The sequence below is a fragment of the Poecilia formosa genome, unplaced genomic scaffold, assembly GCF_000485575.1.
Source record: "Poecilia formosa unplaced genomic scaffold, Poecilia_formosa-5.1.2 Scaffold10, whole genome shotgun sequence".
NCBI lineage: Eukaryota > Metazoa > Chordata > Actinopteri > Cyprinodontiformes > Poeciliidae > Poecilia > Poecilia formosa.
In genome coordinates this window covers 4,728,811-4,743,548 of record NW_006799949.1, presented here as the reverse complement: position 1 = coordinate 4,743,548, position 14,738 = coordinate 4,728,811, and the positions used below count along the sequence as shown (strand labels likewise).

The window sequence follows — 14,738 nt, the reverse complement described above, 5'->3', positions numbered from 1 at the left end:
ACTGTACATCACAGAGAGGAGAGTTCAGTTAGGAAACAAGGAGATCAATACAAAATAAGGGAGCCTCTATGTGCAAGGGTGACGGGGTTTGTGTGCGATTGCGCACACGTAAAATATGACGAAATCCATCCAGAACTGCCAATAGTGTGAGTAAAAAAGAAGGCAACACCCCCTCAAGAAAACGTACATATATTGGAAAGAGTTTTTTGTTTTTTTTTTGTTTTGTTTTTTTGAGGGGTTTGGTGTCAGACAAGATCAGAAACGCAGCAGGTGGAAGAGAACAAAGCAACATGGCATACGCTGGAAATCAGGTAATCATTTCAGAGGAGGAAAACAGGACTTATTTTTATAAATTACATAGCATAATTATTCTGTCAGTGCAAATATAAACAATTTTAACATTGAAAATACAATCATGTTTGGGGTCAGTGACCACAAGGTTAAACCAGAACTTGCAACTTTTAGACCTATGAAACAATGTCAAGAAATAGTACTTCTTAACTACTATTAAATAGTTACAACCTTACAAAAACAGAAGAAACGCAAATAAATTTGTCAATGTGCAAAAATAAGGTGCCAACTTTTGGGAATATCTTCACAAACAAGTCTGCAACTTAGGCACAAATTAAAGTTTTAAGATGAAAATAATCAGGTTGGACATTGAATAGCATGAGAATGAGACCGCTGGCGTTGTACATTTGCAGATTTGGATGAAAATGTCAAGTCTTCTTCCCTTCATGCAGAATGTGGAGTTTGTGCGGACAGGCTACGGCAAGAATGCGGTGAAGGTGATGGTCATCAAGAGACACGGGAGCCACCACTACCTTATTGAGCTGAAGGCTAACGTGGAGATAACGCTCAAGTCACGCAAGGACTATCTGACCGGAGACAACTCGGACATCATTCCCACCGACACCATCAAGAACACTGTCCACGCCCTGGCCAAAATCAAAGGGGTGAGTTACAGCTTCACTGCACTTCTCAGTACATTTCAAGATATAAACACGCCGATTTTCTAAACAGCTTCTGAATAATGTTTATGCTGTGTTAAAAATGACATTTTCTTGATTTTGGCTTGGTTTCTGTCGAGAGGCTGCTGTTTAAAGTCAACCTTCATGCAGATTTTACTGCTTGTCTAATTTTCTTGGCATTAGCCGAATATGTGTTATTTTTAAGACAGAGACAGGAATGTTAGAGAATTCATGTTTGAAATGTTGAAGGGTGTGTCACACTGAATACCTTAGTAAAGGGTATTCTGCAAGTGAGTTCGTAGCCAATGGGATGCTTAACACAGCATGTCTCCCCTGCAAAGGGGAGATTATTCTTTGTAATGGCTTTTCAGTGGTTATTTGTTTTTCACCTTTACTTTGTATGCATTTTATGTCTCCTGTTGGAGATAAAACTAACTATTCAGACTCTCCCTCCCCCCCCCCTTTTGTTAAGGTAAATACTATTGAGCAATTTTCCATGGATCTCTGCCATCATTTCCTGACCTCTTTCAACCATGTGCTGAGGGCCAAGGTTTACATGGAGGAGGTGCCCTGGAGAAGACTGGAGAAGGTAAAATCCATAATCCAGTCCCTCGACCCGGACAAAATATAAGCTTTAGTTTGTTTTCTGGCTGCTATTTTACTAGCATTACATTTTAAAAAGTACAATAACTCTCAAAAATCTAGTTACCCCTGTTAAAATCCAGGTTTTTCATTATGCAAAATGCTATGCATACTGTGACAAATATTTTATGCAATTGTGTAAAAAAAGATAAATTAAAAAATGTGTGCACACCTTTTCACTAATACTTTGTTGGGGGCAACTTCTGATTAATTTTCAGCATCCGGTCAGCCTGAGTTCTCCCTCATCAATTGGATCTGATTAACTTGCAATGATGTTCAGCTGGATTTGTATCCCACAGCTAAATCAAACATCTGTAGAGATGTGTGACACTGGTAGTCTTATATCAACAAAGCATGAAAGCTGCTTCTAATAAAGTATTAGTTCAAGTGTGTGCAAGTTTAAGTACCTTTTTCATTTTGCTCTTTTGAAAAGATCTGTTTGTGGTTTGGTTGAGTAATCCAGAAAAAAAAAAAATGTCACCCAATATTTAAAAAAAAAACAAAAACAACAACCTTGTTTCCACTGTACCAATCTGTGAAGTATTCAAATAATTAAGATTAAAGCACCAATTTTTAGACACAATCACTCTTTTTTTCTTTCTCCAGAACGGTGTCGAACATGTTCATGCTTTTATCTACAGCCCAGAGGCTTGTCGCTTCTGTGATGTTGAACAGAACCTCAACGGTAACCATTGAAAATATGTTTGCATGTGTGTGTGTGTGTGTTTTTATTAAAATGTGCTTAGTGTTTTGGTGGCAAAGGTGGGAGACATCTCTTTTTATATCTTGAGTCAACTTCGTTTGTTAGCATGGATAATGACACGAAATAGATGATATTATTAGGTCTAGTCTATTATTATTTTACCTCTTGAAAAATGTAGCAGTTGAAACTGTTGACAAGGATATCTGTGCATCTACAGCTATTATCCACTCTTACACATGCTTGGGACAGACTCCATTTCCATCCAAACATCTGAAACGCTTTGTGCTTTTGCACCAACTCTGTTCTGCACACAGGTACTCCAGTGGTTCACAGCGGCGTGAAGGACATGAAGGTGCTAAAAACCACTCAGTCTGGCTTTGAGGGCTTTTTCCGAGATCGTTTCACGACACTGCAAGACACCAAGGACAGGGTTTTCTGCACCACCGTTTACTCTAGGTGGCGCTACAACAAGGTCCAGGACGTTGACTTTGATGCCGCATGGTAATTATCTTAACTTTTGTGTGGGATCAACTTGGAAGTGCAGGGAAAACCACATAACAAAGATGATTTTTCAGCTCAAAAAGAAAAATCCTAAAAGGAAACTTCTGTCATTTGTAGGAAGTGTATGAGAGACACAATTATTGAGAAATTTGCTGGCCCGTACGGTCGAGGAGAGTTTTCACCATCTGTGCAAAAGACCCTTTATGAAACACAAGTTCTGGCCCTGGACAGGATTCCTGAGGTGAGCCCTTCACTTCAACAAATCCGTTTATTCAAAGACACTCATGGCTGCGCAATCTGTTGTCACTGTCTTGCATAATTTAAGATACACATGATTAGTGTATGAAGCGGGTTTTGTTTTCAAAATATTTACATGTGTGCGACATTACCAGAAACAGTGTGTAGCATAACACAAGAAATGCTCTTCTTAGGTGGAGGAAATCGAGATTGTCATGCCCAACCAGCATTACTTCACCATAGACATGACAAAAATGGGTCTTAGCAACAAAGATGAGGTAAATACTATCATTGTTTACAGTATCAAACCTTATTTGATTGATAACATGTCTTTTTGTTTTCGATCAGGTGTTTCTTCCTCTGGATAATCCCTCTGGAAACATCACAGGGACAGTGTGTCGTAAGCAGAGAGCCAGACTTTAAAAGGGAAAGCCCAACCTGAAGACTCTACTGCTGGTTTCAGTATTAACCTGTTGATCCAACTAATAGAAAATCTGATGATGTATCCAACAATATATCCTTAAGATGTAAATAAAGTTGCTCCTGACTGAATGTTTAACACCCGACCAGCCAAAAACGTGTGAAAAATAAAAAATAACTACAGCCACTCTCACTGGGAATTTCTTTTGATTTGCAAGGTTTTGATTCAAGAGCTAATGTTCTCTGAAGAAGTAATACATGACATGAATTACATGCATGGAGGTACGTAAATATGACTATATTTAGCACAGTTGTTGAAAAAACCTAATTGTTTTGCGCTTACCAGGGAGCCTTCTGACATGCTTTTACAATTTCCTTTGGTGTTTTAAGTGCACATTTCTCAGATTAATAATGTTAAGAAGTTTATTTTTTAAACACATTTTCTGGTTAAAAACAAAAATAATGTTTTATGACGTCCCTAAGGTTCTTTCACAACATCTCTCAGTTAGTAGCTCAGTTTTAGAAGTTTCATCAGTCTGCTAAATGTTAGTAAAACATAGCAAAAAAAAAAAAAAACCCAAACAACATTAGCTGTAATTTTTAGTATGTTATGTTTCAGGGCATGCAAACAAAGTTTTGATCTTTAAATGTTTCTATAATTATTTAAATTTAACCTTATGTGTACAAAAAGACAAAACAGATTCCACATCATCTTATGTCTTAAACAAAAATGAAGTCAAAATGAAAAATATATTCCAACAGTTAGAAGAGTCAATGTAATTTTCTTGGAGTTTATTAATTTCTTATACCTGTGTAGAAACATTTTGGCACATTATTCGTTATATTTCATGGTTTCTTGAGGTTTGCTAGTATTTTTTTATTTACTCTCCTAATCCATCTGCTCTGCCCCCTCCCACGCCCCTGTAGAGGGTTAGGGTGAGACTTAACCAACAGATATTTATATGCATTATTGTTTTATTTATTTATTATTGAGGGTAAACTGCAATTTTGTTATGTTCTAGGAACATAACAAAAGACATAAATTGTTTTATATCTTTAATGTCTCCTTACATCATCTGAAATGGTCTGAAATTTGAGTGGGTGTGTAAAAGAGATAAGTAATGTTTTGCCAGCTAACTATGTGATGTGCGAAATTAAACAAAAAAAAAAGTCAAGAAAGTCAAACTGATGTTCTTTGGTGAGAAAAAAAGCACCATTTATCATCAATTTTAGACTCAAGATATTCAAACTCCAGTGTTATGTTGCACTTAAACATGGGTCATGAACACTTCAATACAGCCGTCCAAGTGACAAAGCTGAAAGCACCACAGGTAGGTACGTAATAAGAATATATACAGAAAGATTTTCATACCAAGAGCCTCAAGCCTAAATAAAGTTGACTTGAAGAAACAAAGAGGCTTTAGATAAAAGTCCTGGAAAACAAAGTGATTAATTGTTACATGCTCTGGACAAAACATGGACTCAGATGTGCAGTTTAAAAGATAAAAACTAAATTCAGGGAAACACAATGGGATCATAATAATTTTCTGCACGTATCAAAGTGTTCAAATATAACAGAACATACATCCTTTTCAACTATATATCATCTTATTTACAAATACTTAAAAAACCCATTGCGGTTTAATTTACTTTGCACACACATTCACCACACAAACACACAAATCTAGCCTTCAGAATACTCACTCTTAATCTCTTTTCTTAAATAAAACACAAAATTACAAATCTTAAGCAGCAGAAATAAGAATGGCTGAAGGGGTAAACAGCTGAGTGGACGCAGTGTGCAGACCGGGGTTTTGGGATCCGCGCTTATTAAAACAAAAACAACAACAACAACAACAACAAAAAAAACAGCATTCAAATCTTGTCAAGGTGCCTCTGTTGGCAGAAGAGTCTTTGTGAAGCCGCAGCTAACCTGGAGTCTCCTGACATGATGATTGTCGCTGAGGTGGGTGGCGGGGCAGCTGGCCGTGCTACGACGCGTTGCTCTTCAGGTGCTGCGTTTGCAGCGGCTTCACGTGGTACTCGTAGATTTTCAACGCGGGGCCGAGTTTTATCGACAGTCCAGTTAGGACGTCGTTACGCGTCATCAGGAGCAAAGACTTGCCGTCAATTTCCTGTCAGACCAAAGGAGAAATTCTATATTTGGAGGCTTTGCAAGTTGACGTGGAGTAAGACAGAAGAAAAATCTAACCTGATCTTGGAAAGCTGTAGCCTGCTCCTCAAACCCTGTTGCCTTGAAATAATTGACAACGTCAGCAACTCCCCAGTTGGAAGGGTCTGGCAGCTGACCGTTCTCCACCGGGCTGCAGGATAAAAGTTACTCTACTCAGACTAAACTGGGACAACTGTAGGAAAACCTATTTGAGTTTCCAGTAAGAAATGAATCGAGTAAATAGATTCATCAGCTAATTTTGATGAGTACCTTTTGGTGTCAACTGAACCATTTGCCTTGTCCTCCATACTGGCTGTTGAATAAAATGAAAAAGGCAAGCATATGCAATTATTTTAACAATCTCATTATCAATTCAGTTCAAATAAAATTATAATTTGAGGTCAGAAAATAAAATTAAAAAAAAAATAAATAAAAATCAATCAAGAATGTTTTCTGAAATGGGCTGTTTTTTCATCTTAGGCCTCTGATAAAAAAACAACTAAATTTTACAAATCAGACAAAAAAAAAATCCTAAAGATTAAAAAAAATAATTCAGTTGTCAGAACATTTCTAACTACATATTTTTTCTATCCTTCTTCAGAAACTTTTCATTGCAACCATGTTTGATCAATAGAAATATTCAACATTCTGACAATATATCAGATATATTGCAACACTTATTAGTATAAAGCAGGAGTAAGTTAATAATTTTAAGATGCTAATAAAATGCCGTAATGTATTTGCCAAATTAGTTCTGTTTTAAACTAAATAAATTTAAATTTCCTTACAATTACTGCCCCTTGTGGTATCCTTCACTTGGCTGAAAAGAGCAGCCAACTACTGGCATGTCAGATATGAAAAAAAAGAAAGAAAAAAAATTCAACATGGAATACTGAGGAGCAACTACATCTAACTATTGGCTGCAGTTTTAACCTCACAGATGATTCAGTTTAAAAATATTATACTCCTCAAAGCAAAAAAAATAAAAAAATAAACAGGTAAAAGAAAAGCTTGATAGGCGATTCTCTACAATACAATAAATATAAAACGCACATACCTATAATATTTAAAAACAGTTTGCTTATTTATGTTTTATGTGATGCACATGTAGAAAAATGTTTGGAAAGGAAGATTTTATTTTGATTAAATAACATTTTACAACCAAAAATGAAATGTTGCTCCATAGGTGAAAAAATAAAAATCTAAAGTTTAACTGATTTTACAGTCAAGTCTAGATAGGGGCTTTAATGTATTTCGCATCTCTTTTATTACATTCTGATAGATTTTGAGCACGACATTTAGACCAGTTACCTAATTCCCACATTATGCTTCCGTATAACACCTTATAGTTTAGCAAATAAATTCAAAGTTTAAGTACACACAAACTGAATGAAACGAGTCTTACATTCTGTTACGTTGCAGTAATTTTTCATTAGATGTCTTCTGCGAGAGAACTCAGTGTGTTGGCAGTTCAAACACCATCATCGTTTGTCTTTCTGACATTCACTGAATGTCTCTGCTGAAAAAGCACAACACCACAGCAGAAATGGTAAAGCCGTAAGTAAAGCAGCTTAATTAACTAAAACTAGCGCCGTTTATCATAAACACAAGTCGGAGTAAAAACTGTGATGTGTAAAAATTGACGACGTAAAACTCACGTTGTTAGCGGAATTAAAACCAGAAAAAATATCGACATAAAAAAAACGGCCAAAACAAAAATGAAAATCCGGGAAAAAAAAAAAATTACAAATTCAAGAAAATAAAATATGTGGTTATTCTAGACGACGAGTAGATATTTAATCGCACCCTCTCCGTGTTTTGTAATAACGCTAACGTTAAGCTAAGAGGGATAGTTAGCCTCGTTTGCTAATACCAAATTTAACAGTTACCTTATTTTAGGAGATTCGGGCTTGACAACAGCTGCTCGTCCAAGTCAAAAATTGTTATTCAACAAACAAAAAGTTTTATAAGCTGCAGTATTTTTACCAGTTAATAAACTGCGGTGTTTATTTGATAAAATCAAATTATATTCAAGTAAACCAACAAGCTTCTTCGCTTTCGTTTCCTTCGCCCACAACGTCACGGAATCATGGGAAATGTAGTGCAATGGCAGTTTAACGGGTTTAACAACCAGCCTTCCTCACAGAAACACACAAATTGTTGATTTCAATAAAAAGAATTTATTATAATGACATATCCTCTTTGTTACATAAAATCTGCTACAGCAAAGTGTACTTCGCTTGCAAACACAAGTAAATATGATTGGGAAAAATAATGTGTCAGCTTTCTAAATGATGTGCAAAAATATCCACAAACTAAATTACAGACACATTGCAGATTATTGATTCCCATACTGGCACGTGTGACTAGCTACAAGAACTCATAGAACTGATTTCCTTCAGTCAGGAGGAGTGTGAAGTGGCTCAGGGAAAGGTGCAGTCGTTTCACGTCAAATTTCAACAAACATCACACACATGAGGGAGGGTAGAACAGATGATACAGAAGAAGAGCTGGCAATTGCCTACACATTTGTTTTTGAGAGGATTTACACACAGGCAGTTGGACAGAGACATGCTTGTGGGCCAGGTGAGATTCATCAAATTCAAAAACATTGGGAATTGTTTTTAGGCATACCATCTGTTCACCCTTCAAACGGGACAAAAATACATAATTTTGAATAAATACAAAAGAAAAAAAAAAGATACATTTCAGTAGGCATTAGAGGTGTCAATATGCATCAAATATAGATGTAGCAAATTAAAAAAAAAATCATAAATAAACAATTTTGGTGTTTGCAATGCTTAACATTTTAGGTCTCCATACACATACTGAGAACTATGGAAAATTAAATGTTATTTTGTTAGACTTCTATGTATAAATAAAATGCATAAGTAGCAGTTGTGCCTTCATAAATTAAATCGCATAAAATGCACATGTGCTCAGACAAAAATTATTAAAACAAATAATTACTTAAATCCTGTTTTTGAATTTGGTTGTTTAAGAATGCTTAAATTGAACAAAATAGCTTTTTATTCCCTCATATGTAAAGACTCAAGTGTCAGTTTTGGAAAGACTTTCAACAGCGCATTTTTGATTCTTCCTCAGCCCAGTGGAGTCCAGTATCTTATAATTTGAAGTTTAGACTTCTCTGTGACTGATAGGAAGAGAGAAACGCCTCTTTAAAGGACTACAGGCTTTCCAAAATCAAAAATATATCTGCTATCTGAAAGAAAAAAAAAACATCAACGGCATACCACCTACGTAGGTACTCGGCATCTGAAATATAGATTTTTATAGATGCAATATTTTGTCATGCTGGAGAAAAGAATGTGGAGTCAGGGACTACATTTTAGCAGCACAATATGCAATGAGTCAGAAGAATCCCTCATAGAAGTTATATTTGTCTCATTGAAGTAAAATAAAAAATAATCTTAAGAAGTGGCATAATTGAAAAAAAAGATATATATTTTTTTTACCTTATTCCCTTTGAAAATGTAACATTTCTATCCGTTAGCAATTTCAATCAGTTGCCACTAAGCTTTGCAAAGCAGAATAGGCAAATCTTGATTAATTCAGTTAGGAAACAGTGTAAAGACTACAAGTTATAACTGCAGGCCGAAGATGGACCAGTCTAGCTGTGATAAATCAATACTTCATGATAGTTCTGTGTTCTGTTATTGCTGCTACGTGATTATGCAGCACTGTTTATGGCATTTGTGTTACATAGACCAAAATATCACCTGCTTTCACGCTTCATGCTGTGACACAATTCCAAGGCTACAAAAGAAAAAAAAAAAAGTGGGGATACTACTATTAGCTTCCAGTAACACTGCTGCACAACCATACACATGCAAAATAAAGATAAAAAATAAAAATAAAGAAAAGGAAACATCACAATCTAGGCTGAGTGCTCTGCTCAGACACAGCAGTTACACTCAAAACACAACCCGAAGGGGACAAAGGTCACCCCATGTGAGCACCACTGCTTCGTATCCTTCAGATAATGTAACAAACTGACCTTTCAGCGATTGGAAAATGCCATGCTAGTGCATTTCTGGACAGACTTTTAAATGTACCACAGACATACGAACTGGGTGCAGAGACAAAACGCAAACATCTTCAGATTCACTTCTTGTGAAATACACTTGTATCTAGAAAATATAGAATTTCTTTCCATCAAAAGACTGAGGTAAAAAGGAAATGTCCTGTGATCGGATATGGATAAATCATGCTACAACTGTTTAGCTGACACAGCGCTTACATGTTTCTGCTTCCTGATACCGCTTGTAATTAGTAATTCCTTTCCTCAAGAACTGAAAGCGAGAGAATGCATCTGTTTTTCCATTTTTTGTTAACAATTTGGTCATGCTTAAAAAACAAAAAAACAAAAAAAAAATAAAATAAGGAAAAGGACGTCTCACCTTTCAAGGTCTAGATGGAAACACACGCTTCCAGGTCTTGAGGACACCAGAATAATAAAAATGCTGTTTAAATTAATCGAAACTCAACCAGGCCCCTTCCTTAAAAACACGCTGGGGTTTGTAACAGACAACAGATAAAAATAAAAAAATAGATAAAAAAAAAAATAAAAAAAAAACAACTCTTCAACACCATGTGCAACAACAGGTAATACTACCACTTCCCGTACCTCATCGAAAAAGGACTAATTCATTTTGCATGTTGCTTTTCACATTCAAATTTAAACAAGGAGAAAGAGAGTCGAAACTAAAAGTTAAAACAAAAACAATGAGTATGTGGTCTAGTACTTTATTGCAGCACGTGAAGGTGTCTGCATAATTTGCCTGTGTGTAGATCGGTGCCAGCAGCACCAGGGGGCATGGCAAAAAAACGACCTCATTTCAGCCGTGTGGAATGAAGGAACGAGGCGATTGTTAGGAGCACAGGATGGCCTCAGTTCCACCTTATAACTCTCATCAGAGTGCAAATATCCCAAAGCCGTGGAAACCTGACGGGGTCCTGGCTAAAAGTCAGCAAACTCTTTTGCACACTTTTCTGTTTGTGAGACGCGAATGTCCTCCTCTTCGTAGTCGTCGAAGTTGCTCGTGTCTCCAGGTCCTCTGCACTTCGGCAAGAAAGGAGCTTCAACCTGAAAAAGTACGAACGCTTAATATGTAGACAAAATCTCTCGGCATGGATTCAAAAAAGCAGACAAGCTCTTGCAGAAAATAAATACCTTCCGCTCATAGATGGCTATCCAATCTGTTGTGGAGAACCACTTATGGTTTTTTATGTCATTTACGCCGTTCTTCAGGTTGCCAAATCTCTTCGTAAGATCTACCTGCAGCAGGTTCCTCAGCAGGTCCTTCAGGTCGGAGCTAAAGTGAGAGGGAAATCGTACCTACAAGGAAGGAAGCAGCGCATTCTGAACAACAGTGATAAATTATAGAAAATGAGATGCGTCCCCCTCCTACCAACGGCCAGAAAGGCTAGAATCCAACAAAATACCAAACATTCAATAAATATTTGCTCCTTATTCAAGATCGGTTTTTTTGTAGTTACTCTGACATGTTTCAGATCAGCAAACAGACTTTACAATTGCCAAAGTTAACCAGAATAAAAACAGTTTTCAAATGATCATGACTGAATGATTTAACTTATTAGGAAAAAAAGCGATCTGAATTATCCAAACCTATGACTGGTTGTTGCCAACCAGTGGCAGCAACAACTGCTTTAACAGTCTTCAACAGTGCTGTGCTGAAATTGTGGTCGTGCCATATATCAGTTGAATTTAAGTGTGAACTTTGACTAGGCCACTTCTTGGTTTGCATAGCTTTTTACTCTTAATAAAAGAAATCAGCAACAGATTTTTCTATTTATCCAGACTTCTTTGTCTTGTATTAAAACATCATTGATCACCTGAAACATTTAATTGTGAGAACATAACCAAAAATTTCAGAAATCTGAAAAGGGACTGAAACTTATTTCACAGCAGGGTTTATTCATATTATTAAAAGTATTGTTAAAACGTTATTGTCTACCATTGTCACTATGATGCATCATACATGATGTCTGATTGGTTGACCTGCACAGTAGTTCAACCTCAGGCCAATCACCTTGTCTACAGTAATGTTAGCCCCGCCCCCTGGCTTAGATGAGTAAGACAGATCAAACATATTCATGCTTTCTAGGACTATAAAGTAACACAGAACTGAATAATATATGCTTTCAGCTTATAAAAAAAAATCACATTTTAATTAACTTTTACACTTATCATTTTAAAGATATAACTCGTATATCATGTGAATTAAAGCACCCAATAGAAAACCCATATAAGAGAAAGTGCTTTAAATAGTCAAACTTGAAAATCTCCTCTTACCTTGCCAGACACAATCTTTTCATAGATCTGTATTGGCTGGTCAGCAAAAAACGGAGGGTAGCCAGCAGCCATCTCATAGATAAGAACTCCCAGTGCCCACCAGTCAACAGCTTTGTTGTAGCCCTGAAGAAAAAAAAAAGAAATATAAAAAGAATCACAATTTTTTACTTTTTAGGTTAAATTTGGGAAACTTCAATACTAGGTCTACAAAAAAAAATTGATTTTTTTTTAAATTGCATTCAAAGAATCCATCAGTATTTTATTGGATTCTAAAGGTTGAGATGAGATCTCAGCTTATTCATGTCCTTTCAGTTTGTGGGCCACAAAGTATTATAACCTGAATGTGGATGCATTGTTTGCAGTTGCTGTGCAGCCACTAAAACACCTAGAGTCACTTGGTACAACCCTGGTGATAATGCACCATGTCAGCACAGCAGTCAGCTTCAATTCCTGCTTGCATCAAAGGCTTCTGACTTCCAGTCTTGTGTCTGAGTCAAGAGAAATAAATTCTCACCCAGACAAGTCACTCAAGCCTTCAAAGTCAATTTGCGGTTTGAGAAAAAAAAAAAAAAAAAAAGATTCATCTGACCTCACAAATCATTGTCACCTTGCTTTTTAATCCCTCTTAACACAAACAGAAAGATATTGGTCATAAATTTGAAGTTATGTCAAAGCAAACTTTACAATAATCCAACTAAACTATATTATTAGACATCACTCTTTCAAATCCCAATATTTACCCACATCATGCAGCATTTTGCTCTCTTTACATATTAGTCCTTGGTGAATAGTAACTCACGTAAGGTGATGAGTAAATCTCCTCATGATTTGGTGAACAAGATATAGCCAAATGCGTATTGAACAATACCTTTCACCAAAATACACGGCAGCACTAATGCAACTTATGATAATCAAGAGTTTGTTTACGTTTCTTTTTTTATACCCAGAAGTGAAAGAAACAAAACCTGCCAGGCTAGAAAACTTTAATGCTACTTTCAGAACCTCCCTATACAGATCTGTAGCCTCTTACTGTACAATATGTAACCTTTTTGTGTATCTTTCTATCATATTTGTAAATCTCAGTCATCAATTAGAATTGATTCTTGCCAAAGTAGTTTGTTTAGTGTGGATGAAACACTGGGTTAACCACGACTTTAGTTGACTTCATTAATGAATAGTGGATTGAAAAGATCAACGTGTAGAAACAGAATTGTTCCATTTGACACTTTCTTGCTCTTTTTTAATCTTTCACTCATTTTTGTGTAGCGTGCTACGAAAGATAAAGCATCTACTAGCTGGACTTCTGCAAAACTGAGGTCAGACGTATATATTTAAAAAGGAAACAGTCTGCAGTTTTAGAAAAGTGTGTAAAACATTCTTCAGTTTTTACTTCCAGCAACTACATACAATACAGTTTGAACAAAAGTGAATATAGGTATAGGTGGGTAGCAACACAAGATAGAAAGTAGTAAAAATGTGATGCTTTTTCACCAATGAGTGCTCAAAACAATCTAATCTTAAACAGCTTGCTGTAATGCTACATGTGTTGGAAATTGTCAATTTTTCAAATCATCTACTTGCCTTTGTACTTACATAGTTTAGTGTTACCTGATATGGCTCTTACTACCATAAGTTTGAGATCGATTGGATTAATCTAACAAACTAATTTGAAGATCTATTGCTTTGAAACCCTTGCTGAGGGGTTCACCTTGCTGAGGATGATCTCTGGAGCCAGGTACTCAGGAGTTCCACACAATGTCCAAGTTCTGCCTTTTACCCGTTTGGCAAAGCCAAAGTCTGTGACCTGGGCAAAAGAAGACAGCCATGTGAAGATATGTCAATCGGTTTTCAGTTTTTTTTTTTGTTTTTTTTTTCCTGCTCTTTTTACTTTATTTTTCCAACAATAAAGCTGAGATGGACTGGTTACCTGGATGTATCCATGTTGATCTATGAGCAGGTTTTCAGGCTTTAGGTCTCTGTAGATGAGGTCTAAGGAGTGAAGGTACTCAAAAGTGAGCACAATCTGAGCTGCATAAAATCTTGCATGATGTTCACTGAAAGAGGGAAACAAAGAATTAGACAAAGAGTAAGGTGTATCTCTTCTGAGAGAAGTGGGTAAACGGATTGATGAATAAATCAAAAAACAACCCCCCAAAAATGTGCATTATACCTGAACCTTCCTGTGCGTCTGAGGTGTGAGAACATTTCTCCACCGGGCACATATTCCATCACCATGTAGAGGTTTGAGTTGTCCTGAGATATATATTCAAATAAAGTTACTTCCCATATAATAACATTTACTTTATCCTTATATAAACAATGATGTAGTTTTCAACATGATTTTTACAGCTAAAAATTAATAATCAAACTCCAACTCAGACACATGCCCCGGACTTTCTTCCTAGTAATGACCGTAAACATACACCAAAAACATTTTAGCGGCTGCATTTTCTGCTATCAACAAGTACGGCAGCAACTCGCAGTCGTGTTAAGTAAGGAAATAACAGAAGCACAATCTTTCCAATCCGGTAAAACAGGACAGGTTGGATTTGTGGGACTGTTGAGAGCAACTGATCACCAGCATGAACCTCTGAGCTGTAAATGTTAAGTAGAAGAAGTAATGTTTCTTTTTTGTTTCACAAAACCGCCTGGGTAATGTCATCCTAAAGCCGAATGAGAAACTGAATCACATTACAACTTTTTGCCTTTGCTAATAAATTGTGACCTCAGACGGCACGTTTCACCGAAATCACT

The 14,738-nt window shown here is 36.3% G+C and overlaps 3 protein-coding genes across 3 annotated transcripts; 1 reads left to right on the top strand and 2 right to left on the bottom strand.

Annotated features, from left to right (window-relative positions):
* Positions 1-207: 207 nt before the first annotated feature.
* On the top strand, positions 208-3,667 carry LOC103130884 (uricase-like). The gene is made up of 8 exons (XM_007542407.2): positions 208-311; positions 744-956; positions 1,444-1,560; positions 2,220-2,298; positions 2,631-2,817; positions 2,935-3,058; positions 3,249-3,332; positions 3,403-3,667. Exons 1-8 carry the CDS (start codon positions 291-293, stop codon positions 3,475-3,477), a joined length of 900 nt encoding a protein of 299 aa, XP_007542469.1. The 5' UTR covers positions 208-290; the 3' UTR covers positions 3,478-3,667.
* Positions 3,668-4,663: 996 nt separating this feature from the next.
* Positions 4,664-7,727, bottom strand: samd13 (sterile alpha motif domain containing 13). Its single transcript, XM_007542357.2, has 5 exons — positions 7,537-7,727; positions 7,053-7,166; positions 5,918-5,960; positions 5,687-5,798; positions 4,664-5,609 (listed from the first exon to the last, which is right to left on the bottom strand). Exons 2-5 carry the CDS (start codon positions 7,078-7,080, stop codon positions 5,466-5,468), a joined length of 327 nt encoding a protein of 108 aa, XP_007542419.1. The 5' UTR covers positions 7,081-7,166; positions 7,537-7,727; the 3' UTR covers positions 4,664-5,465.
* A 1,386-nt stretch (positions 7,728-9,113) lies between these two features.
* LOC103130850 (cAMP-dependent protein kinase catalytic subunit alpha-like) lies at positions 9,114-14,261 on the bottom strand. The gene is made up of 6 exons (XM_007542369.2): positions 14,155-14,261; positions 13,912-14,038; positions 13,693-13,788; positions 11,985-12,107; positions 10,842-11,006; positions 9,114-10,754 (listed from the first exon to the last, which is right to left on the bottom strand). The coding sequence occupies exons 1-6, from the start codon at positions 14,217-14,219 to the stop codon at positions 10,629-10,631; spliced, it is 702 nt and encodes a 233-aa protein (XP_007542431.1). The 5' UTR covers positions 14,220-14,261; the 3' UTR covers positions 9,114-10,628.
* Between the last annotated feature and the right edge of the window lie 477 nt (positions 14,262-14,738).